Below are 27,001 nucleotides of genomic sequence, written 5' to 3'. Positions count from 1 at the left end.
ATAGTTGAACAATCGTTGATTAGACCCCACTAGCCATTAAAAAAAAAAAATCAAATGTTCTAAAAATGAAAATCTTCAAATTATAGTCTATTGTACGGCCAATTTAAGCAAGACATATCCAGATCTACAGTGGGAATGGACCTAAAATTGAAGGATTCTAAAGAGAACCCTCACAAAATGAATAGAAAACCAGTAAGAGCTAAGGCGCAGCCAAACAGTTAACTGGGTGTTTTCAAAATAGACACACACACGTAACAAGGGTTATTCTCTGCTTGCCTACGGTTTGTTCAAAAGAGCATTGGAAAATATGTGATTATATGTACAAAGTTAATCACACCAATGTACCATAAGTTGTAGTAATTCTTATGCAAACCTGAAAAATGTAAGGGCTCCAACAGTTACACTTGATTTTCAGTAGCAGGAAAGGAGGTCAGAGTCTCTACTGAAGTAGAGGACCAGCCAGTGAACAAGACTCCCCCTTGAACAAGAAATACTGGCAATGGTAATTATTACGTGAGACATGACTAAATTAGTACATATCTTGCTACACTGTAAATTGCATTGATGGTTTTGAAACAAAATGACGAGAGTCAGGATGGTTATGAACTGCTACACTGCAAGACCATGTGCAATGTTCACCTATTTTTGCAATTATCACTTGTTTGTGATCCAACAGTGAATGGTTTTAAAAAAACAGCGGCAGGAGCAAAGTCTGCATAGATAAAACAAATAAAAATCACTTTTGTATTTTAGGAATACCTACTATCCTTTATCTGTCAAACTCCTATGATGTAGTAATCATTTACAACTTTCATTGCTGGCTACCGCTTCATATAAGAAATTCAGAACCAAGGAAAAACACGAGATAAGAGTGACAAATTCTCAGAGGTAATAGGGAAGAATAATGAAATGGAAACATTTTCAAACTGACCTTCACCCATTCTTCAACATCTCCATCTTCAATGACCTCCAGCACCTCACCTTGTGTGATGGACAGTTCATCTGGCTGGGCAGCCTATCAGGATAAAAATACAAAGAATAGTATTACAAACCTAAGAAACGTAATCTCGAAGGTGTGAAACTGCCTACAAACAACCCAAGTACTGCCAGGCTGAAGTGCTAACCATTTAGCCACTGTGCTGCCATTTCCCAATTATGTACAGTATATACCATTGTAATACTAGATAATAGCTAGAGAAGAAAAAAAAAAAAAACTCCTAAAAGATGAGAAAATGAGAAGGTTGTGTGTAACAATACCTTTGATAATCTTATTCACAAACAGAGAAAGTATCCTAAAAAGGTAGGCAAACTGTAGATTAATATTGATTTGGGGTTCTGATATAATAAGTGGTGATACAAGTTATTTGTGGGGAAGATGGGAGTGCCTCAAATCCTATTTGAACCAACCGCACACTGAAATAATTTGGCTATGTCAGTTCACTGCAAAAGTGTTCATAAACATAAAAAACAGATCTCCACCACTCCACAGCCAATACTTAGTTAAATTTTTTTTTGGCACTTATTCGGTCCATTAAAGGCAACATAAAATTCTATAAATAAATAGGTAGTGCAAACTTTTATATACTCTTAATCTTTACTACGTATAAATCGACAATGAGGATTATATTCACTTGTCTGTAGTATAAAAGCTAGTTGCCAGAACATAGGCGAGCCATTTGAAGTGTTCTACACCTGTAATATGAATTTGTATTTAAAGATGGGTCGCGTGTTCTATTTTGGTTAAGGATGGACATTGTAGTCATCTGGTAGTAACCAAAACCCGTTAAAGTAGTATTATATCCTCAGTATTCAATAACACAATAGAGAAGACATCAGCTTAAGGTCTCATGGTGGCATATTAAAAAAGAGATAACAGCACCCTAAAAACAGGACTAGTATAAATACATACTGCAAAAATATAGATATCTCTCTCTCTCCATATAAATAAATGAAAATGTAATAGGTACTGTATATATGCTATCATGTTTGACCTGGGATAAACTTCCATTGTAGCGGTTGCAGTAAAATATGCAGCTCAGTATCTAGGCAAGTCTAAGGTCTCAGTTGGATGCCAGGGTAGAAAATATGTGTCTTTCTAGGTGTAAAGATATTCCACTGGAATCAAAAATGGATGATTAACATTGATTTATTGAACTACAACCACCCTATTTATGAAGGTCTGAATATAAAAAAAAAAAATTTGGGTCCAACCATGAAGTGCATTAGAGGTGTATAGTAAATAATTGTAATGTCATAAATTTAAAAACAGACAATTAAACAGTATTATGGTAGCGCTGTATTGTTCTGTAGGTACGGGTGTTTACAACAACTGAGAAGGCCCTGAGTGAGAAAAGAGAGAAGGGCAGTAAGAATTAATTGATCCTGTCCAGGGCTTAGAGTCAGGTGTCTTCTCTAACTTTAGGCAGCTGTGATCTCAGTGAAGAGAGAGTAGATCCAGATAAGGATGATTTGTCAGCTCTTCCTTTCTTATAGGGTGTTTTATTCGGTGTGTTACGAGTTGGAAGCATACGCAGGGAGTTTAAACTCCTCATATCATGCGGTTACCTTGGTGTATGCGATTTTCAGAGCAGAGCAAAAATCACTTAATTTCTCCGGTGACCTGAGGAGATGGTGTTTGCAGCTTGTTGTAGCCTGTAGTGCAAATGGGAATTTCAATCTATAATTGATTCCTTTAGCTCCCATAACTTCCAACAGTGGGCAGATTGTTTAAGGTGATCGGAGACAGATCAAGAAAGAGCTTAATGGTGTTCTCATTAACATGATATTGCTTTGTTTGGCCTTAGAGAGAATGTCCTCTTTCAGCTGGAAGCTGGAGAGACAGCATATGATATATCTGGGTGGCGCATTCTCTGCAATTCTAGGGCATAGAGATCTGTGCGCTCGATCGAATTCAATAGATGTCAAGGTCCCTTTCAAGTACCCCACTAAAAACCTTTTGTAAGGCTGGTTTGATTTGGTCAGGAATCACAGATTCAGGGATCCCCTTCTTCCCCTTTTATCTAGGTCTTCCAAGTGTCTGTTGATAGTAATAAGATGTTGAGAGTGAGTTACAGATATTTCCTCTAATCTGGCAATAGCTCTTTGTTTCCCCAGTCTGTTGCAGCTAGTTGATCAGAAAGTACATCAGAAAGTACAAGGAGATCGGCTTTTTAAATCAGTGACAACTGCAGTGAGATCTGCAGCTATAGCAGTCATATCAGAAAGAGTAAAAGGGATGATCTGCATGATCTGTCTTACTCCTTCCTCGGGTGCTTGCGTAGTTTTCAGTGCTGTCCTTCTCATGGTGGGCCGCCACCATCTCTCTCAATGAGGTGCTGCGTCTAGGTGTCTGCTCTGAAGATCACCGGGATATGGCAGGCAGCAGAGTCCGCAGAAGTGCTCTGTGAGCGGGTGTGTGGAGCTGGCTTACAGAGTTCACCCATTACCTGGCGGCTTCTGACCAATCTGCAGGCTGTGGAGCAGTGTGGGTCCTGGAGCTCGGTCATTGTGCAGCCGTCCGCTTCAAGCATCAAGCCCCCCCCCCCCCGAATTATATATAATTATATATTTTTAACACATATGGTATGCAGAAGTAATACAAGATGGGCTTTTGATGACAGTAATAAGGTGGTATTAAACCCAAAAGCAAAAAAATATATATTGTGGATTACCAATTCTTAGATATGGTGGCTGCGTTGGGTTTCTTTTTAGGCTCTTTTCACTTTGTGATTGATCCTGCCAGTAAGTCAGTTTTTCAACAGAACATACTGTCCTGCAAATGTGGCAGTTTGTATTGAATGGTTTGTCTCAACCCTCTGACCTGATTAGTTTTATGCAAAACCCAAAAGATTTAAAAAAAAAAGAAAAAAAAAAGGTGTGACTGTTTAAAGTGTGAGCTGGAGTCTGACTTCAAGCTGTTTGTGTATTTAAATCTGCTAGTACAGCTGTACTATTACCCTTCCCCAACACTGCAATGCTGTCTGTTCCACTTTCCTCCAGAGAGTAGACACCCTAATGCTAGAAGATTGGTACTGGCCAGACCAGTTGAAGCTAGGGGAAAAAAAAAAAAGAAAACTAATGCAGCCTTCCACTCATTAGCCTAAAGCAAAGCCGCAAAATTACAAAGCAAAGAGAATGGGGTGCTTACTGTGGCAGCGCTCCTCTTACTTCTCCTACCTTATAACTGTATAAAACTTGGCAAGGTGATGGGTATGAGCGAGAACCACTCAGAGAAAAATTGGATTCTTCAAATATCTCACTGCCATCATCCTCAAACTCTGAGAAATCAAATTCTTCCATCTAACAAAAAAAGGGAAAAGGAAAAGGGCTGTTCATTGTTAAAGAAGGAAATTGCAAACTCCATTTACATTTAACAAAGAAAATCATTCAAAATTTACTCTTCAGCACACTAATTATCTGCTTGGAAACTGCCAGTTGAGTAACGATCTCCAAAGTAGTCAGTTTTCCTTACAGAAAGGAGCAAATTCAATTCCTGCCCTAAAGTCAAAATCATTTAAAATGAATATGTCAAAATGATCAATGGGCCCAAAACAGAAATACCACCACAGTGTGACATATTGAGGTCCTTACCAGTTACCTACCTTTAATACTCGGGTTTCTGGGAACCTCCTGGTGAACTTCTCCTGCCTGACTTTGAGACAACTTCGCCCCCACCCCCAATTACTGAACTGTCCTATGTGAGCCTTGTTTATCACATGTTAAATGATAGTAGATAAAAATCCATTATAGCACAAAGAAACAAGCCAGTAGATTCTAGAGTAGTGAAGTCCTAGCCGAATAGTTCACAATGCCAAATGAGGTATAGCAGCCGGTTTCAAAGGACTTATTGCAGCTCCTCAGCAGATATAGGGAATATCTGTAGTAATGTAAAAGACACAAGAGGGAACTTCTAAGTACAGCAGATTAAATTAGTAAAAAAAAAAAAAAAAAAAAAAGCCACTCACATGAAGTAGGAATAAAAGCAAATTTCAAGCTTAAAAAAGTCATCCATGAGGACTTGGGTCCTCTGAAGCAGTTGGGAGCACCACCACCAGTGTTAGGAGATGCACAAGCCCAAAACTTGATACATCAGCATCTAGCAGTGTTGCTCCCATCTGCTTCATATTGCCCAATTTCTCATGACGTGGTAGCTTTTGAGCTCGGTATGTGCTTTTATCCCTACTTCATGTTGGAACAAACAAAAGATTTCCTTTGGATGATTTGGAGCAGGGCATAAGAATGGTAAGACTAAGCCCCCTTTAGGGTGGAAGACATACCACCTCAGGGAGAAAAGATGGTCTAGGGCACGGGTGTCAAACTGGCGGCCCTCTGGCTGTTGCCAAACTACAAGTCCCATGAGACATTGCAAGATCGACAGTTACAAGCATGACTTCCAAAAAGGTAGTGGCATGATGGGACTTGTAGTTTCACAACCGCTGGAGGGCCGCCAGTTTCACAACCGCTGGAGGGCCGCCAGTTTCACAACCGCTGGAGGGCCGCCAGTTTCACAACCGCTGGAGGGCCGCCAGTTTCACAACCGCTGGAGGGCCGCCAGTTTCACAACCGCTGGAGGGCCGCCAGTTTCACAACCGCTGGAGGGCCGCCAGTTTCACAACCGCTGGAGGGCCGCCAGTTTCACAACCGCTGGAGGGCCGCCAGTTTCACAACCGCTGGAGGGCCGCCAGTTTCACAACCGCTGGAGGGCCGCCAGTTTCACAACCGCTGGAGGGCCGCCAGTTTCACAACCGCTGGAGGGCCGCCAGTTTCACAACCGCTGGAGGGCCGCCAGTTTCACAACCGCTGGAGGGCCGCCAGTTTCACAACCGCTGGAGGGCCGCCAGTTTCACAACCGCTGGAGGGCCGCCAGTTTCACAACCGCTGGAGGGCCGCCAGTTTCACAACCGCTGGAGGGCCGCCAGTTTCACAACCGCTGGAGGGCCGCCAGTTTCACAACCGCTGGAGGGCCGCCAGTTTCACAACCGCTGGAGGGCCGCCAGTTTCACAACCGCTGGAGGGCCGCCAGTTTCACAACCGCTGGAGGGCCGCCAGTTTCACAACCGCTGGAGGGCCGCCAGTTTCACAACCGCTGGAGGGCCGCCAGTTTCACAACCGAACAGTTCTTTACAAAAGAGGGCTGCCAACTCAAACATGTCTGACCGATGTTAGAGCAACCAAAAAGGGGGGTTTAATATGAGATACGCCTTGAAGAAAGGTCTTTACAAAAGGAAAAGCGAAGCAAGAGGTCTTTGAAAGAATGGGCAAGGCCAAGACCTGTCCTCGAATGGAATTCTCATTCGTGCTACTCGTGCGCAATCTAGGCGACCAGCACTCACCAGATGTAATGTACTCCTTGCAATACCCAATAAAGCTCTGAGCCACCCCCACGCTCCTACCTTCCCGGGAGCAGATTTCACCGTTGTTCCTTGAATAGCATCAAATACCCATATGGCTCCCACTATGGTCTGAATCTGAGGAGAGTGCCACTGCTCAGGCACAGTGCTGGATCAAGATCAAGCTCAACAAGCACACAGGGGTTTTTTTTTTGTTTGTTTTTTATCCTTAAAAATAATTCTAAAAGCTTTTTTTTTCTAAATAACAAACATGTCTATACTTACCTGTGTGCAGTGGTTTTGCACACAGCAGCCTGGATCCTCCTCTTCTTGGGTTCCCTGCAGGCTCTCCTGGCCACTCCCTCCTGGCGGGTGCCCCCACAACAAGCAGCTTGCTATGGGGGCACCCGCTGCTCCATGTCTCCATTCACACATAGAGCTGTGACTCTGCCCCATCCCCTCCCTCTATGCTGTCAATCACAGCCAATGGCTCCCTCTTCTGTCTCAGCCAATGAGAAGAGGGAGTCCCAGGATTGCCAAGACTCCAGTGCACATCACTGGATTGAGAGGGGGCTTAGGTGCGTATTGGGGGGGCTGGGGAGGATGCTTCACAAAGAAGGTTTTTTACCTTCATGCATAGAATGCAGAAGGTAAACAACCTTGAGCCTTTACAACCACTTTAATGAAGAGAAAGAATTAAAGTAAAAAACTTTTTAGAACCATATTAAGCATAGTGAATATTTGGGATTTGGCACTATATAGGGATTATGCATAACTGACAGTAAATGTTATATTTATACTCAGAATCCCATTTATAAATGGTATTTGTTGTAAAAAAAAAAAAAAAGAAAGTTACTTTTCCTGTGTGGTTGCTAAGAAGAACGTACCAATTATAATTACATTTTTTACCAACACTTTCTTTAACCAGCTCTAAAAATATAATTTTATAGGATCAGACCTAAATGTTTACATTGCCAGATGCCAAGACAACCATGAAACCTTTGAGGAAATATCCCATATGAACTCAGAAGTCGATAAAGAAATATAACAAACAAATGAGACACCTAGTGGCAGCTTGTGGCATTGCAAAAATACTAAAAAAAAAAAAATTTTTTACAGGGTAATATTCTGTGCTTTCCTATAAGTATTAGTGGCAATTGAGCATTTGCTGCAAGAAAACAGGAGATAAATTTAATGTGACAATATAATTGTTTTCTCTAGTTCATTCAGAATGTAAAAAATGAACAGGGCAGCATATCGAAGATAAAGTTGTGGCTGTTGGTGGAGACATTTTTCTGAACATTGCTGACTGTCAATGACTCCTTGATGAATTCCATTTACACCCTTTAGCCTAAAATGATTGATTAAATCAAAAAGATGCACAGCAATACTGACATCTTTATAAGCCTGTAGAGGGGATGTGATAAATGGCAAATGATCATTTTGTTGGGGTAATTCAAGTTCCAGAAAAAGATAAGTGAAAAAAAATAATGCCCTGTGCTAGTTCCCATTGGCAATGGAACCCAAACATCTGCAAGATTATCAAGTGCTGAAAGAAGTGACTGGACTTATTGCAAAGTGTGGCATTCATATGGCCACCTTATGTCATAGGTCTTAGATTCCCATTTAGATACATATTTGAGAACGGTATTCGTAGTTTTTAGGCAAGTTAGCATAGTTTAGGATGACAATGCCTACAGTGCAATATACAGAACTTACAGTGGGTGACATCTCTCCATTTGACATCCGGGCTTCGCTCAGACGTCGCTCTTGCTCAAGCTCTTCATTAGCCTGTGTCATAGCACCAGATAGCCATGTGTCCACATCCACTCCGACCTGGCGCAACAACTCCACCCGGGCATCTGCTTTTACTTTACTGACCTAATGTATAAAGAGAATCCAGGACACAAATATATATTGACACAGTTACTGTGCTAATGACAACATACAAAAATTCAGTTTTGGCAAAAGTGTACATATATACACATAATTTTTTTCCTTACATACATGCACAATTCTATGCCTGCTTTTTAAAAGTTTGCTATGAGAGCCTACTTTGACCACAGAGACAAGGGAGACCTTGGATCCAATCAGGCAGAACTCATTCTACAATTTGTTCTGTCCTATAACTTTCTGTGAAACTGAAGCCCGTAAATTCAAAAGGTAAAGTTGTAAAATACTGCAGATTTCCAGTCCTTCAATATAGTGACTGCACAATGTTTTGCAGCAAGTACATCAAAATACTATTATTGATCTTCTTAAGAATCCAGTGTTCTTATCACTTCTTGTGCATTAGCAGACAGCTTAATCAGCCTTAGTAATCTGAACTAAGAAACACCTCCCCCTTTGTAATGGAGATAAGGTGTTCATAGAGGAGTAGAACAATGTCACCCTACAGTAGAGGAGCAGTGTCACCCTACAGTAGAGGAGTAGCAGTGTCACCCTATAGAGCAGCCTAGAGTGACAATGCTACAACTTCAGAAACCGTACAGTGTGAGCATTGTCAACTCTGCAAAGGACATGTTACTGGCATTATGACTGGCTGAAATAGAATAAAAGACTTGAAAAATGCACTACAACAATTGTATTTTTGAGTTTAGATACATTATCAGGTACAGCAGTCGTGCAATCGCCCTGTTGCCAACAGTCTGAATTTTGAAAGACAACTATTTTCAAAAAATGCCTGGATTCTTAGATACACAGAATATAACTGGATACTAACATTTATAGGTAAAGTTGATCCAGGGAATATCTAATTGCCTCTCGGGGGATCAGGAAGGAATTTTATTCCCCAGCAGGAGCAAATTGGATCATGCTTTGCGGAGTTTTTTCTGCCTTCCTCTGGATCAACTGTGGGTATAGGATTATAACTTTTTTTTTTTTTAATGGTTGAACTGGATAAACTTTTATCTTATTTCAGCCAGACTAACTATGTAACTGTCGACGCCTTTGAAAATGAAGCTAAGGTTTTCTCATCTATTGCTTTTTAATCACAAAGTGGTTCTTCTCTATTTCTTGGTTTTGCCTCAGAAACTGCATTTTTGATGTCACCCCACAAGTTTTCTATTGGATTAAGATCCAGGGATTGGGCTGGCCACTCCATAACGTCAATCTTGTTGGTCTGGAACCAAGATGCTGCACGTTTACAGGTGTGTTTGGGGTCGATGTCTTGTTGGAACACCCATTTCAAGGGCATTTCCTCTTCAGCATAAGGCAGCATGACCTCTTCAAGTATTCTGATGTATTCAAACTGATCCATGATCCCTGGTATGCGATAAATAGGCCCAACACCGTAGTATGAGAAACATCCCCATATCATGATGCTTGCACAACCATGCTTCACTGTCTTCACAGTGTGCTGTGGCTTGAATTCAGTGTTTGGGGGTCATCTGACAAAGTCTCCGGCCACTAGACCCAAAAAGAACAATCTTACTTTCATCAGTCCACAAAATGTTGCGCCATTTCTCTTTAGGCCAGTCAATGTGCTCTTTGGCAAATTGTAACCTCTTCAGCACGTCTTTTTTCAACAGTGGGACTTTGCGGGGGCTTCTTGCAGATAGCTTGGCTTCACATAGGCGTCTTCTAATTGTAACAGTACTCACAGGTAACTTTAGCCCTTCTTTGATCTTCCTGGAGCTGATTGTTGGCCGAGTCCTTGCCATTTTGGCTATTCTTCTATCCTTTCTAATGGTAGTTTTTCGCTTTCTTCCACATCTTTCAGGTTTTGGTTGCCATTTTAAAGCATTTGCTATCATTTTAGCTGAGCAGCCTATCATTTTCTGCACTTCTTTATATGTTTTCCCCTCTCCAATCAACTTTTTAATCAAGGTACGCTGTTCTTCTGAACAATGTCTGGAACGACCCATTTTCCTCAGAATTTCAGAGAGAAATGCACTGTAACCAGCATGTACAACATTTGCTGCTTTCCTTCCTTAAATAAGGGCAATAATTGCCACCTGTTTTTCATAGAATGAATGACCTCACTAATAGAACTCCACACTGCTATTATTTTGAACATGCCCCTTTCAATTAGTGATTCAATTACACAGAATCAGCAGCAGCATGTCATGACTGTTGGATTTCTATTTTAAATACAACTGTGTATATATATATATATATATATATCTATCTTTATATATATGTATCTATCTATCTATAACTCATACATACACACATTATTATACAGTATTTATATAGCGCCAAAGGGTTTGCTCAGCGCTGTACACAAAGGCAGGGGGACAAGACATGAGACAAGACAGACAGTACATAGTAATACCTTGGTTTAAGAACGCCTTGGTTAAAGTAATTTTCGGTTTACAAATGAAAATCCACTGAAAATAATGCCTCGGTTTACAAATTTTGTATGAATTTTTTTCACAATACGAAGTGCAGACCGTGCAGGGGATGACCAGAGACTGCAGACCGCGCAGGGGATGACCAGAGACTGCAGACCGCGCAGGGGATGACCAGAGACTGCAGACCGCGCAGGGGATGACCAGAGACTGCAGACCGCGCAGGGGATGACCAGAGACTGCAGACCGCGCAGGGGATGACCAGAGACTGCAGACCGCGCAGGGGATGACCAGAGACTGCAGACCGTGCAGGGGATGACCAGAGACTGCAGACCGTGCAGGGGATGACCAGAGACTGCAGACCGTGCAGGGGATGACCAGAGACTGCGGACCTTTGGGGAGGGAGGGGGAGCGGGTACCTGAATTTGACAGACTGTGGACATATTTGTGTCCCAGAAGACGCCGGACCATTCACAAAGCGCATGCGCAGTGGGAACCCGGCTGTCACAGAAGCCAGCATGGGAAGACTGTACAGCGCTGGAGCGAGGAACAGGTAAGGCCCTGCAGGAGAGAAGAGCTGAGTGGCCGGCCCGATATTCTGACATGGTGGCGGCCAAAATACAGGACCGGACGCTTTATATTCGCTCCATAAGACGCACTAACATTTTCCTCCCTTTTTTGGGGGAAAAAAGTGTGTCTTATGGAGAAAAAAAATACAGATATATATATATATATATATATATATATACATACATATACACATATACACACACACACACACACACGTACACATACGTACACATACTACTAAGGGACTTTTTCCCCTGAATTTCTCTTTCATATGCAGCCGCGTGTGCAAATTAAGTATGGGAACAAAAGAAGGTTTAGTATTTTACAATTAAAAAACATGCTTTAGTACTGAAATGAATGCCTGCAAATTCTATACTGCTGATGACCCTGCACCATAGAAATGTATATAAATACCTCAGCTTTCCGCACGCTCTCCTTTACTTCCTCTATTTTCAGATCCATGCTAGGCAGCTCATCTTCGGCAGCAATTTTCCTCCTAGCTTCCAGTCTTTGTAGAACCTAGAGGAGAGGGGGAAAAAAAAAAAAGTATGGTGTAACGCAATTTGCCATTTTTTCATCACGCAGTAATCTAAGTAAAATGCCCATATGGGCTAAGCACCACCTTACACCAATGGATATCCTGGCAGGATCCACAGATATTCAGGTATGTGTTTTAACCTATTATATTGGAAGACCAGCACTTGTACTAGTACTGCCTGAGAAGTGTTTTTGTTCAATCCAATATTTAGCTCACCAGATTACCATCAGGCCTTTTGTAACAGTAACAGACCTCGGAACCAGATGCTTCAACCTCTGCAGGATACAGTATGTCTGCAGCCATTGTGGCATACGCATTCAAGCTGGCAGGTCAAGTGTGTATTTAAAGTAAATGAAAAGCCAATAACGCCCTTCCTTTTTGCAAAGAGCAGGAAATGGACAAAAAAAAAAAAAAACAAACACAACAGGATCCTAACCTTTAGTGAAATATCTCTCAAATTCCTGTTACCGAGGCACAGCAGGAAGCAAACAGTGATCTCAAAAGGCAAGGGATATCTCTTCAGACGACAGTCAGAAGGGATTTCCTATTGGAAGATGTTACCACATTCTGTTCTGGCAACAACTCAGAATGCTGGATGGCCATCAGTGACCATGGCCATCAGTACAAAAGGGGAGTGAACGTCCCCAGCTGAGATACAAACCACAATAAAAACCTGACAGATATTAACCCCCCTGCACTATTCAAAAACTACACTTTAGCTCCATTGCAGAAAGCTCTTGTGAAGGCCTTATCTCAGGGGGAGCAATTGTGATTAGCCAGAAACTCATTGTAGTTGCCCAATTCTCATCCCTTGCAGAGATCAGTCAGGTTTGCATAGGCTGGAGAACCCAACCACCATACAAAATATCTCCTGAACAGACCCTTAGGCTCCATGCACACGTTTTTTTTTTTTTTAAGCTCCTAGAAGCAGGTATTAGGAGAACACTATTCAGCTTCTAGGAGCAGAAAAAAAATGCTATGTATACATGCACACTACTTTAGGCTATTAGCATTTTTTGGAGCAGGAAAAAAAAAAAAAAAAAAAAGCTAAAAATGCTCCAAAACAACTTTTTTCCCCCCACTACATGTACTGTAAAAACGCCAATGCTCCCAAGAACGTTATTACCAATGTTTAGCTTTTTTCAGCTTAAAGCGATACTAAAGGTTCATTTTTTTCCTCTGTAAAACAAACCTGTGTATACCTGCCTTCTCTGTGTAGTGGTTTTGCACAGAGCAACCCAGATTCTCCTCTGGTCCCCTGCCAGCACACCTCCTGTCGGTGGTGCCCCCATAGCAAGCAGTTTGCTATGGGGGCACCCAAGCAGGCGTGTTATTGAGCCGCTGCTCCGTGTGTCCATTCAGAGCTGTGGCTTAACCCAACACCTCTCCCCTTATTGGCTCACTGGCTGTGATTGACAGCAGTGAGACCCAATGGCTCATGTTTGCTGTCTCAGCCAATGAGGAGGCAGAGACAGGATAGCCGACTGTCATGCACATCGCTGGATCGCTATGGGACTCAGTTAAGTATTGAGCGGGCTGGGGGCACTGCACATAGAAGGCTTTTTACCATCATGCATAGAATACATAAAGGTAAAAACCTTGAGCCTTTACAACTTTAGCATTTTTTCTTGTTTTTTTAGTGTGCCTTAATTGGCCAGCTCAGGTAAGTCATGTTCATCGGTATCCAAGAATTACTGGATATACATATTTGAGGATGAAGGCCAAGAGGATTGTTTTAGGCAGTCAGTTCAATACTTACTCATTTTTGACAGCACAAAAATGGTGCTCTATAATAAAATGATATATCCACCCAAAATATATAGCTGGAGCATTTGGGCAAAGTCTGACCTCATTAGGTAATTGTCCACTAAATCTTCCCATGAGAGATCTGCTCAATTTTATGCTCAATAGCAATGTCACGAGGCCTGAAATTTATGCTAAAAAAGTCGACAGATTAAAAATCTTTTTTCACTTTTATTTCTCTAAAACCCTTAGATTAAATACATGTTGGAAATAACGTGTTTAAACAATTTTAGCATTTGCTCTAACTACCCAAAGCTGCCTTCCTGTGCCCTTGGATATATGATCTCTAGTGCCTCTCTACACAAGGTCAAAAAGCCTCCGACACATTAATGGGCGGTTAAGACAAGCCACATGAAATCAATACCTGTACTGAAAGACAAAAAAAAGGAAAGGGAAGGTTAGGAGCTAGAAAGATATTCAATATGGTAAACAGATGACATAGCAAATTAACAAGCCGTCTTGCTGGAACATTCTCCAGTACAAAAAAAAAAAAAAAAGAGAAAGGAGTCACATTAGTAAAATATATGAATGCATACACAAACAGTGCCCCCACGGAATGAAATGATTAAATTTAAAAATTAATGTATTTGGCATACATGTAAACCCAGTCATAGATAAACTCTAGGCAGATTACAAAAAGCAGTAACCATAAATTCATTATCAGAAAGCCTGCCCTGAGAAATGTGATTGACAAAAAAAAGACAAAAAAAAAAACAAAACAAAAAAATACACCAACAAAAATAAACATGCAGTTAAAGCCAACCTAGTGTTTATCAGTTCTGGTACTATTAGCAACAAACAGGTGCCCGCACCTATGTTAGGAAAATAATAGACTGGCACTTTGAATATATTGGTTGAAGGAGGGCACCTATAGGTGCATATGCATAACCAGCATCTTGAAATGCAATTGCAGTACCTTCGTACATCACCACTACTCTTCTTGCCTTTACCATATCATATAGGTATGGCAGTACTCTATGGGACGTTTTCTTGCTGCCACATGTTGGTCACAGCGATATGTGGTATCTGAGCTAAACAATTTGCATTAATATATGCATTTATGTACCTAGGTTACGTTACTTCATTTATAAGACCAATAGCTATTATACAACATGTTAACACAATTCCATAGTGATTTAAAATAGAACAGTGTAGATGCAGTAGAATAGCTGCTGGTCATTGAGAGGTGGTGTAATCCAGGTATATAAGAAGATATAAGTGAGATGTGTTAAACAAACCAGCACAAGGAGAGAGGAGCACTGGCATAATTAGACACAGGATTCTAATGCATCTAGTATTTATAAAGAAAAAAAAGAAAATAAAGTCTAAAGCAAAAAAGGACAACAATTTTTGGTAGGAAAATCATTTTAAGGCATGGAAAGCTATTTATAGGACAGAGAATATACAAACCCTAAGCCAGTAAAAAACAAAAAAATGATATACTTAAAAACAAACATAATAAATTTGGTCATTGAGAGGTCAAAATATATCATCCACATTAAATTGACCATTAAAGTGTCAATATTTGTGGATGGTATAATTATATTTAATTTAAAAAAAAAAAATTACAAGTACACAGTGGTCCAAACTAGGATTTTGATTTGTTTTCGATGTTGGGTTATATTCATATTTAATATTATACCATTGCACTTCTATGGTAGAAATATGGAAAGGTCTCTTCACAGTAAGAGCTGCGAAAATGTGGACTAGACTTGGTTCTGGCCAGCTCAGTGGATTGCAAAAAAAAAAAAACCCTGGATTCTGTCCTAGATACACACAATATAATTGGATACTAACATTTAGAAGCAACGTTGATCCAGGGGATATCCGATTGCCTCTCGGGGAAGGAATCAGCTAGAAATGTTGCAGGAGCAAATTGGATCATGCTTTGCTGGGGCTTTTTTTTTGCCATCCTCTTGATCAGTGGTGGGTATAGGATTAGAACTTTTTTTTTTGGGTTGAACTGGATGGACTTGTCTTTTTTCAGCCAGACAAACTACGTAACAATGTAACTATTCAACTATGGCCACAAGGTCTTGACTCTTGGCCCAATTTAATTTGGTATGGATGATAGATTTAGAACACTAGAATACAGATATTTACAACCTGCATTATTTATGTGTAAGCAGAGTAGTATGGAGAATGTAAGGTTTTTAGATTTTATAGTTTAGAGTTTGTATTTTGTACTTTGTTGTCTAAATGGTTTATATACCTAATAAAGTGTTCTTCTACATACAATTGTGATTTGCTTTTTTTGGATGTTTGCATCCCATTGTCCAGTTTTCCACATAAAGGACAGTGTGCAAATTTAGAAAGCTGCAAAAATTGCCATCTAACACGTTTCACACACTGGGTGCATACTCAATGATCTGATGAATAAGCACCCAGCATGCGAAATACAGTATGGTTCCTCTGATGTCGGATTGTTAGTGCACCTTACATGTTTAATAGATCTCTGATCAAGCAGTACCTGGGACTCATTTAATGCAATTTTTGGTGCAGCAGAACTAGGCAGGGTCCAGGAACCATGTGTTATTTCTGCTGAGTGAATGAGAAAAACAACCTCCCTTGCAGCAGCAGGAAAGTAATTAACCGCCTCCCGCCAACCATATAGTAAAATGGACGCAAGATGGTTCTCTTGTTCTGGGAGGACGTCATATGACGTCCTCCCATTCTAAACGAGCATGCGTGGCTCTGGGAGCGCGGCGATCGGCAGTGCGTTGTGTCCCTCAAACACAGCGGATCACCAATCAACAGAAAGAGCCGAAGATGTCGGCTCGGTCGTGTGATCAGCTGTGTCCAATCACAGCTGATCACATGTAAACAGGGAAATGCCGGTTATCGGCATTTCTCTCCTCACGAGCTGTCACGCTGAGAGCTGGAGAGGGGAGCCGGTAATCGGCATTCCTCGGAGGGGACATGTACACAGATCAGAGCACTGATGATCAGTGTGCCTTGATGATCTGTGTAGCCCCAGTTGTGCCACCTGTCAGTGTCCATCAGTACCACATTTCAGTGCCATCAGTGCCGCCCATCAGTGTGCATCAGTGCTGCCCAGTGCCACCTAACAGTGCCAGTCAGAGCTGCCTATCAGTGCCACCTATGAGTGCTGCCTTTCAGTGCCCATCAGTGATGCCTGTCAATGCCCATCAGTGCCACCTACCAGTGCCTCCTCATCAGTGCCCATCAGTGCAGCCTCATTAGCGCACATTAGTGAAGGAGAAAAATCAGTTATTTACAACATTTTATAATAAAATCTAAGAAAAAACAAAAAAACTTTTTTTCTCAAAATTTTCAGTGGTTTTTGGTTTAAGAAAAAATAAAAAAACCCAGAGGTGATCAAATACCACCAAAATAAAGCTCTGTCATAAAAGAAAAGATAAAAATTTCATATGGGTACAGTGTTTCATGACCGCGCAATTGTCATTCAAAGTTCAACAGCGCTGAAACCTGGAAATTGGCCTGGGCAGGAAGGGGGTATAAGTGCCCTTAAGGCTAGTGGTTAAATGTAAAAAAGCTTCAATACAGGGTAGGTTGATACCAAAAGCAAACTATAATCTGAAATTAGTTGGCACAACATGTACCCTAAAAATACATGCAAGTGCAACCAAACAAAATACAGTATATTGTCAAAAGTATTGGGAGGCCTACTTTTACACACACATGAACTTTAATAGCATCCCAATCTTAGTTCGCAGAGTTCAATATGGAGTTAGCCCACCCACTGTCCACAAGGTTTAGGAGTATGTCTATGGGAATGTTTGACCATTCTACCAGAAGCGCATTTGTGAGGTCAGGCACTGATGTCGGATGAGAAGGCCTGGCTCACAGTCTCCGCTCCAATTCATCCCAAAGGTGTTCTAAAATTGGGTTGAGGTCAGGACTCTGTGCAGAACAGTCAAGTTCCTCCACCCCAAACTCACTCATCCATGTCTTTATGGACTTTGCTTTGTGCACTGGTGCGCATACTTGTTGGAACAGGAAGGGGCCATCTTCAAACTGTTCCCACAAAGTCGGGAACATGAAATTGTCCAAAAATGTCTTGGTATGCTAACGCCTTAAGAGTTCCCTTCACTGGAACTAAGGAGCTAAGCCCAACCCCTGAAAAACAGCCCCACACCATAATCCTCCCTCCACCAAACTTTACACTTGGCACAATGTAGTCAAGAAAGTACTGTTCTCCTGGCAACCGACAAATCCAGACAAGTCCATCAGATTGCCGGACAGAGAAGTGTGATTGGTCACTCCAGAGAACATGCCTCCACTGCTCTAGAGTCCAGTGGCGGTGTGCTTTACACCACTACATCCGACACATTGCACTTAGTGATGTAAGGCTTGGATGCAGCTTCTCAGCCATGGAAATACATTCAATGAAGCGCTCTACGCACTGTTGTGCTAATCTGAAGGCCACAAGAAGTTTGGAGGTCTTTAGCTATTGACTCTGCTGACAGTTGGCAACTTCTGCACACTGTGCTTCAGCATGTGCTGACCACGCTCTGTCATTATACATGGCCTCCCACTTCGTGGCCAAGTTGCTGCTGTTCCCAGTTGCTTCCACTTTGTTATAATACCACTAACAGTTGACCGTGGAATATTTAGTAGCAAGGAAATTTCACGGATGGACTTATTGCACAGGTGGCAACCTATCACGGTACCACGCTTGAATTCACTGAACTCCTGAGGGCGACCCATTCTTTCATAAATGTTTGTAGAAGCAGTCTTCATGCCTAGGTGCTTGATTTTATATATCTGTGGCCATGGATGTGATTGGAACACCTACATTCAATGATTTGGAGGGGTGTCCCAATACTTTTGGCAATATAGTGTAGGTAATAAATATTAAAAAGACTGGCTTATATTTTAATTGAGAAAAGCATTTCTTAAAAATTAACTGGCATGAATTTAATCATGCCTGCAGACTAACCCTTTCACCATGGGTTTTCAATTTATAATCTCTTGCTGCTCGACTTGTCCATCTTCGTGCCTCTTTATCCAACACATTCTCTGCCTCTGGACCTTTAATGAGTGTTTCTAGCTTTGACACCTGTCAAATATACATAGAACAGAGAAAGCAATTAAATCGCAACAGCAAACCCTTCAAAAGAACATCACTGATATGAGGCAAAGGTTCCATCTGAAAAATCTCATGACAAAGATATGTAATAAATGTCAGCCCAGTATAAATATTATATACCAGGTTTACGGTGAGAGATGGCAGTGCTGCACATGCATAAACTTTATGCTCCAACAAGCCTTTTAAATCTTGTTTACATTGGTATTAGTGCATCTCTATATACAGATGATAGGCTCTAGGATACCGAACAGATTCTGGTTAAGAAAATCTAATGTCTGTGGGTCACCTAGAGATGATGCTGGTTGAGGCTTGTCAGAGGAAAAGCAATCTCACAAGTTTGTAAACCAGCTCAGGTGCCTTTTTGTTTTATCATTACCACCAAAATTTCCGGCACTGGCTGGGGTAAGGTCAGAGGTGTGTCTGCATGTCTGATCTCTGTCTACGGGGGTAATGAGGACCTGCAGTTTACCTCCTGATTTGCATGCAACAGGCTTCAAGCAAGTCTTGTATTTCCATAGACTTGTAGAGGATTGCAAAAGCTGCTTGAAGCAAACGAAAGCCCATTGACACAGGCCCTAATTGTAGTAAAGGCCCAGAGTAACTAAAAAGGCCCCCCATAAACAGATGTCATGCATAGTAAGATGCATTTAATGGACTAACGATTATGGAGCTTCCGGAGAGAAGAAACAGTGAAAACACACACATTATAATAAAGAGCTGTTAAATATAAAGGATTTATACTCTTGTCACCACTCCCATCATCCTTTACTCCAACAACCACACATTTCATGCAGGTGCTTGCTTTCTTCCCCCACACTACGGAGATTTCCCCTCTTCCTGTCCCTGGGTTACATTGCTACTGAATAAAGGTTAATGTCCTAAATCAAGGTACAGCAATAAAAAGGAAGACCGTTCTAACTCTTCCACACTATGAAAATTACAGGAATTGGGATTTAAAACTGAGAAAAAATTAGCCCAAAGGGGCATATTTGTAAAAAGAGTGAATGCGCCAGTCACCAAATATCTACAGCAGGTAAAATTTTCCTGGTGCATAGGCTACACATTGCAGGTGATTACTGACCACCTGTGAAAGTTTGGTGAAGATCACATTCACCGCTTTCTAAATATACCCTGAAGTATTAGGGATCAATAAAACCTTATACAGTGGAATTCCACCCAAAAGGGGAAGTTCAGCTCTAAGGCCTCGTCCCCCACTTGCTGTTAAGGATTGGCACCTTTAGGGAGCGGGTACCTAATTTTGACAGGTGCCCGCTTCCACTGTGATTGCCTAGGCGATTGGAAGCCAAAGTGGTCTTCCCTTCTGAAAGTCTTCTGGGATACGTGACATCTCCCCGAACACTAATGGACCATTCACAAGGCGCAGCACTACTCACGCATGCGCAGTGTGCACCCAGCTGTGACACTGCAAGCTGTCACAGACGGGTGACCACACTAAGATGCCGGTGTCAGAGAGAGGACAGCCGGTGAAACAGGCTGTGGTGAGGACAACGCTAGATCAAGGGACAGGTGAGCATTTTTCAAAAGTCAGCAGCCACAGTTTTTTTTTTTTTTATAAACTGGAGCTCTGTTTTAAATATCCCAATTTAAAGACAACCCGTATCTTGTAGACAACAATGCTGCCCTGAAGGAAGGCAGGAAGGCGAGGATATTGACTTTGATTAAAAATATTTGAGCCAGTGGTAACAGACTGCTGTATTTTAGCATTCTATGGAAATAATCCAATATTACATTTTTCCTCATATAGGGAAAGATAAGTGAGCACTGGGATTAACTGTGGAAGTTAGTATGTACAGTACACCTTTATTACTGTGATCCTTTCCATAGTCCTATGCCACATACCTTATCTGTCCCAGCAGGGTGAAACTGCTGAATAGGTAACAGGGAGAACAAATTGGTATCCTTCAGAAAAAGCTGTAAATTTTGTTGCCGAGAAACCTACATATGAAGGAGAAAATTAAATGCATAGATTAAACAGTAACCTGCTTTGCCAGTAAAATCCATTTTTTTTTTTTTTTTTACCAAAAAGTTTGCATTTATTTTAAAGGGTTATAAGCAATCTACTGCCAATTACTCATCTCTGAAAGACTATGAAAACAGCTTTTTGTAGTTTCCAGGCAACATGCCAACTCTGGGGCAGTTACAGCAAAGCTTAGCCAGTTAAGAGTCAGAGCCTTTTAAGCATTCCATCTGAAATCACAATGTGGCTGGTTCACAGAAGACTTTAGATATCGATACTAGAGTGGTTGTAAACCCTTACCTACATTCAGTGAAGTGACTGGCCTCAGGTGATACACAAAAAAAAAAAAAAATCTTACGTAGGAGGATTTGTGTTATCCGTTTATTAACAGTCTACATCTATCATCTACATCTGTTCAAAGTGCAGAATTTATAAAGCTTGTCAGAGTTCAGAGGGGGAAAAAAAAAAACAAAAAACAAAAAGCTTAGTGAAGATAGTCCCAAGAGCTGATTGGAGGGAAGGTAACAGAAGGGATCGGGGCCCCAACCTTCCTTCACACACCTCACAGAAACAGTGCTGAAACTGTCAATCTGCTGGAGGTTACTCCTGTGTCACCATCTTTCTTGGTGTCAGGAAAACTTGTCAGAAGTGATTCATACCGATAACAAAGGAACGAAGCAGAACACAAAAGAGACACTTGGTGCTCTTGATTGAAACAAGTGCTATAGAGAGATATGCTTTGTTCATATTTAATGTCTGAGGTTTACAACCACTTAAGTGTAAAATAACTGCCTCCAAGCCACACAAATATACCAGGTGGAGGCACTGAAAGCAGCAGATTCAAGTGTACAATGCATGAAATATTTGTCCAGGTTTAATCAAGGTTTTAGACTTTCACCCTAAGCCTTAACTTAACCTCTTTCAGCTGCTGGTCACACTTAAAAAGGCCCCATCACCAACTTAAAAAATGGTTTATTGAAAATACCAAGGCTGCAAGTATATACTTAAACAATGTTAAGTTCACTTTCAATGCGTCTTTGAACTTACTAGCCAAATGGATTTCTTCAGAAGAGTCAACTTCCTAGCACAGCCCCCTCCTTTCTTGCACATCCTAGCCCTCTCCTCTTCAGGGAGCGTCTAATTACTGTCTGCTGGCTAAGCTACTACTCCCCTTTCTACATAACCTTTAAAAATGTAGCTGCCATGGGCAAAAGGGAATACTATAGAGAAAATTGTAGCTCAGTCTGTTAGAGCTGTTGACATCACATCCAAAACAGCAGGGCTTGGCAGCAGTCTCGGGGCTTTCACAGGTAAACATGTACAGCATACATTAAACTCACATAGAATCGTATGGGAAGATGGGACATCTGACATTATTATTATACAGTATTTATAAAGCGCCAATAGTTTGCTCAGCGCTGTACATTACAGAGGGGGACAGAACATGTGACAGAGCAATACCAATACAATGCAAAACATGAAGAGATTGAGGGCCCTGCTCTTTCGAGCTTACAATCTAGGAGATATAACTTCTGGGTAGTGCAGGAGTGAACAGAGGGCACCAACTCCCCTCTCTACATGGATGCAATGAAGACCACATTTAGTAGGCCAGTGTTTCAGCTTTTCCAGTTGTGGCACCCTTTAATATGCAAACTCACAAGGCACTTTAATCCCAAACCATTTTTCTTGGCCTAAAGGAAACAGACACCTACACTGGATCATGAGATCACCCTCTCCTGGGTGCCACATTGGCAAGTCCCTCCTTCACATAGTCAGTCCTCCCTCCACACCAGGGTCTCACCGTTCACTTTCAGAATCATTCCTTAACCCCCTAAACACCATAGTCCCCTCATCACATAAGAGCTTCTTCACATTAGGTCCACTCAGTCACATCAGAGTCCCCATTACTATAGAGTCCTCTGCCCCCCATCACAATAGTCCTACCTTCAAATCTCCACCATGGTTGTGGCATCACGGCACAGGAAGTGAGGCAGAGCAGGTCTGGACAGAAGTAGTACGTCAGTCTTCTGGTTAACATTCAACCTGGATCAATGCCCTTCATTTCCATAATGCGGCAAGCTGCCCACCAGTACCATAACATATTCCTTGAGGGGTCCTGGTCAGCCCACTTGCACCATGGAAACGAATAAGGTGATGTGGTAGATAAGGGCACTGTTCAGCCATGTTAACTCTGCATTACTGGGACTATGCAGTGCCCCCCAGCCCCTCAGATGTCACTGGTGGTGGTGGTGTGGGGGGGGGGGGGGGGTTCAAATGAAATCTATATCTGTACGAGAACCACAAAAATACTTCTTGTAGATAGTGGAATGTTGTAATTAGTAGCTGATACCAAAGCCAAATCAGAGGAGGCTTAAATTAAAGTGGAAGTAAGGCTAATTATATGGGTTGTTAAAAACATTCCTTCCCTCCTCCCAATGCTGCAGAGCCTTTATTAAAAAAAAAAAAAAAAGGAAGAAGGCCATGGAGCTCTCAGCTCTGAATTCCCAAAGTCACGTCATCTACCTACTCCCATTGACCCCTTTTGTGGCACTCTCCTTTCCCCTGCAGCCTCTGCACTCTGACATAGGGGAGCAGGAGCATCTGTTATGTGACAGCACCAGAGTGGATAAAAGAAAAAAGATATTTACATGGCTTTTATGAAAACTATACAGCATATGTAGGAGCAGGAGCAAGGGAAGGTTAACACCACTTCTAGTAAGCCTTTACTTCCACTCTAAACTACTAGATTAGGACACCTTACACTCGCCTTCCTGGCTAGGGGTAATACATAGAACTGACCCTTTGCAGCTTTCTTTAATATTTCAAATCTAATAGGCAATTTGAGAACATTTATGGCGGGTTTCCAGTTTTCCTGTAGCTTTTTTCACTTCACTCATAATACAGATGGTTCAAGATGCAGAATGCAGCAGCTGATGCTACATCCTACCTGTAACTAAACATTTCAGCAGGGTCTATTTTACCTGCATGTATACTACTGCAAGGAGTGACTAGGGGGGGTTGTAGTTCAGACAATAGCTGAGAAGGTAGAAAGCACTGTTTGGGATTTCAGTTCACTGCACATGCAGTTACAAGGATGCAAGATTGCAAAAGCAAAATACTGTTGATCTGCCCGTAAAAGTACAGAATGTACTTAAAGTGGAACTACATTGCATCTGAGCACCATTTAATTCATTTTTTAATAATAAATGCAAATTCTCCCATTTATCCATGTCCCCATGCTTTGAAAAACATTTCTCGTTGTTCCATCTTGAGAAAGGGCAGATGATTCGTGCAGCATCGACTTCCTGGAATCCATCTGCCCTTAGTTCAGGGATACAAGCAGGAAGGTGTGCTTAGGTGAAAAAACCCCTCCTCCCCTCCAGAAGACCCCTGGGATATATTACATCATGTGTCTAGTCAAAAAAGCCAGGAAGTAACAAAATTATTTATAAAAAAATTGTTTAAATATGTTCATATCCATTTACTAATGCTAGCAGCAAAAAGTATTAAAAATAGTCAATGTTGATTGAGAGAGTGAAGTTCCACTTTAAGTAAAAAAAACAAAAACATGCAGCCACTTTAACCACCTCCCGTCCGGCCGTTGTATATAAACGGCCGGACGGTGGCACTGCAGGGTCGGGTGGCCGTTTATAAACGGCCTCCCCACACCCTGCTTGTGCACGCTCCCTGGACACAGTGAAACACTGATCATCGGACGGGACCTCTGTACAAGATCCCGATCATGTGATCGCTGATTGGCCAATCAGGGATCACATGCAAAGTAGTAAACAAGATGTTACTTGTGACATTGCTTACTACGTGTGAAATCTGAATAATCACAGAGGTCACATGGTACAAGCTGTGACCAATCACAGCTCACTCAGTACTTCTCAATGGCTGCAAGAATGCAGACAGAGAAAGAGAAATGATTGCTTTTACACCCATATAGGATGTAAAAGCAATCAGTGTAAAAAAAAAAAAAAAAAAAAAAAAAAAAATCTTCCTCACCCCTCACAAGTAGTACAGTGTCACCATGGTGACACTGTACTGCTAGGGTGACCGTATGTAAAAAAATATAAAAAAATAAAATTTAAAAAAAAAAAGTTTAAAAATTATAATTTTTGGTTATAAACTAATTTGGCTTTTTTTTACTAAAAAGATAATGGAATAAATTTTGGCCAGGATTTATGATGAAATATTTATTTGCTAAATTTTATAAGAAAAACACGTTTCAAAATTTTTGGACTTTCATTTACATAGCAAAAAAAATAAAAATCCCAGCGGTGAATAAATACCACCAAAATAAAGTTTTATCTGTCTCAAACAAATGGTAAAAAATTCATATGGGTACAGTGTTGCATGACCGCACAATTGTCATTCAAAGTGTGATAGCGCTGAAAGCTGAAAATTGCCCTGGACAGGAAGGGGGTAAAAGTGCCCGGACAGGAAGTGGTTAGGGACTAGTAAGCTGCACGATAACATTTTTTTTTGGCTTTGGTGTACACTTAAATTTTGTCCTTACATATGCTTTTTACATTGTACATAAAGCTACACAAGACACATTGCCCTTAAGAAAGAAAGCTGCAAGGAAAAAAAAAAAAAAAAAAAAAAAAAAAAAAAAAAAAAAAAAGAAGTGTTGTGCCATGGCTTAAGCCCCAATGCAGCAATGGAGGTTGACAGTTTCTGAAAAGCTGAAAGCAGTGTTAGATCTGGTGTTGGCCTATAACCAAGCATTCTACTGCAGAGGTGCATGAAGTTCCATTTTATGGAGTGGCTTCAACTGACAGATTACACTGTTCAACAAATTTTTATTTTTTGCCAGTTTTGGAAACAAAAGGATCCATTTCTTAATGAATTTCACATTCTGAGTTCAAATATAACAATTAAATTTGTCAATTGGCTCTAGTTTTTCTGTAAACGGAAAGTTTTCTACTATAGGCGTAATGACTACATAATGCACAATAATTATATAGAAAGATGTCTTTCCACAAATATAAAGCAAGTGATATTGACTACATAACAAAGCCTAAATGGCATAATATATTGCATAGGATTACCAAGAAAAATTATAGCCATAAGCTAAGTTGAATCATTTTAATACTTAGGATTCTCACTAGTTTTGTCTTCAGTTTGTGTCGGTTTTGCTTCTCTTGGCTTTTCTCTTGTATTCGAGGAAAGGGCTATCTCTTACAACTGCACGTGACTACACGCTTCAGGTTCTTCCTCATTTGACTCAACCACGAGGATTCTGGTGCTTTAGGAATTGGTAGCCCCTCTCCATGAGGAACTGGATGTATTGCCGATGGAATATTTGGATAGTGCACAGATAACTTTTTCTTCTTATTTAGCCCTTTTACAATTGGAGGCACCATACAAAAGTGACAATTACTAACATGATCTGTTGGCTCTCTCCAAATCATTGGCACAGCGAAAGGCATAGATGCCTTTTTTCCATTCAACCATTGCTCCAGTGCCGTCCCACAAGAATTGCAGCATATATGTGGTGCCCAGCTCTTGTCCTGGTCTCCTATCTTGCAGCCAAAATACAAGTTGTAGGCTTTCTTAATCATTCCTGTTATCCTCCTTTTTTGTGAGATAAAAGTTATTTCACCGCAGATATAGCAGAAATTATCTGCTTTATTCACACAAGTTTGAGGCATTACTGAGTAGCCTATATAAGCATAAAACGAAATGTAAAGACGCTGTCGAACTACAATCAGCTACAGATACTGCAGCTTTTATGCAGTGAAGTGATGCAATTAAAGGCTAATATTGCATCATCTCAGTATACATGCAATTTTCTATTGGTCACCAGTATCAATTGCGCAATATGCAGCTGAAGTTGCATCATAATTTTGAATGGCTTACGTCATTAGATGGGTGAAAATATCATGGAAACTAGAGCCAATCAACATTTTTTAGGGTCATTTTCGTTTTCAGCACCCCAAAATTATGTAAGATTAGCCAATTTTATGCCCAAAACTTTTTACCTGTTGAACAGTGTTATAGCCATTATAGAAGATTCTTTAATTAAAATGTAACTAGGAAATCTTACTTGAAGTGAAGCCTCCAGGTTGTCTGCAAAACGTTCCTGTGTTGACTTACAGATGTTAAGTTCAGTCTTGTTGATTAGTGAAAGGTAATCCCGAAGTCTCTCATAAAGATCCCCATCTAAACACTAACAAAAAAAAAAAAAAAAATTGTGGTATGAAGAAAAATTGTATGCATTAATACAATCAGAAGGATACTGGTTGGAAATCAAAGTTGTAGCTTTTTTTTTAAACGCATGGCATGTTCCCAATAAAAAGAAAATTACATATGTATATACATACAGTGCATACAGAAAGTATTCACAGCGCTTAACTTTTGCCACTTATGTTACAGCCTTATTCCAAAATGGATTAAATTCATTTTTTT

The 27,001-nt window shown here is 40.9% G+C and overlaps 1 protein-coding gene across 1 annotated transcript in view; it reads right to left on the bottom strand.

Moving 5' to 3' along the window:
• FCHSD1 (FCH and double SH3 domains 1) overlaps positions 1–27,001 on the bottom strand; it is a 129,159-nt gene that overhangs the window by 17,265 nt on the left and 84,893 nt on the right. The window contains exons 9-15 of the mRNA XM_089653676.1: positions 26,640–26,762; positions 20,467–20,562; positions 18,457–18,576; positions 11,606–11,710; positions 8,049–8,210; positions 4,177–4,299; positions 932–1,015 (exon numbers count right to left, since the gene is read on the bottom strand). Coding sequence (XP_089509802.1) covers positions 932–1,015; positions 4,177–4,299; positions 8,049–8,210; positions 11,606–11,710; positions 18,457–18,576; positions 20,467–20,562; positions 26,640–26,762 — 813 coding nt within the window. The remainder of the gene's footprint in view (positions 1–931; positions 1,016–4,176; positions 4,300–8,048; positions 8,211–11,605; positions 11,711–18,456; positions 18,577–20,466; positions 20,563–26,639; positions 26,763–27,001) is intronic.

Source organism: Staurois parvus, unplaced genomic scaffold (assembly GCF_062004578.1).
Source record: "Staurois parvus isolate SC_StPar_1 unplaced genomic scaffold, SC_StPar_1.0 ptg000006l, whole genome shotgun sequence".
Taxonomy (NCBI): domain Eukaryota; kingdom Metazoa; phylum Chordata; class Amphibia; order Anura; family Ranidae; genus Staurois; species Staurois parvus.
This window is presented reverse-complemented; position numbering and strand designations above follow the sequence as displayed.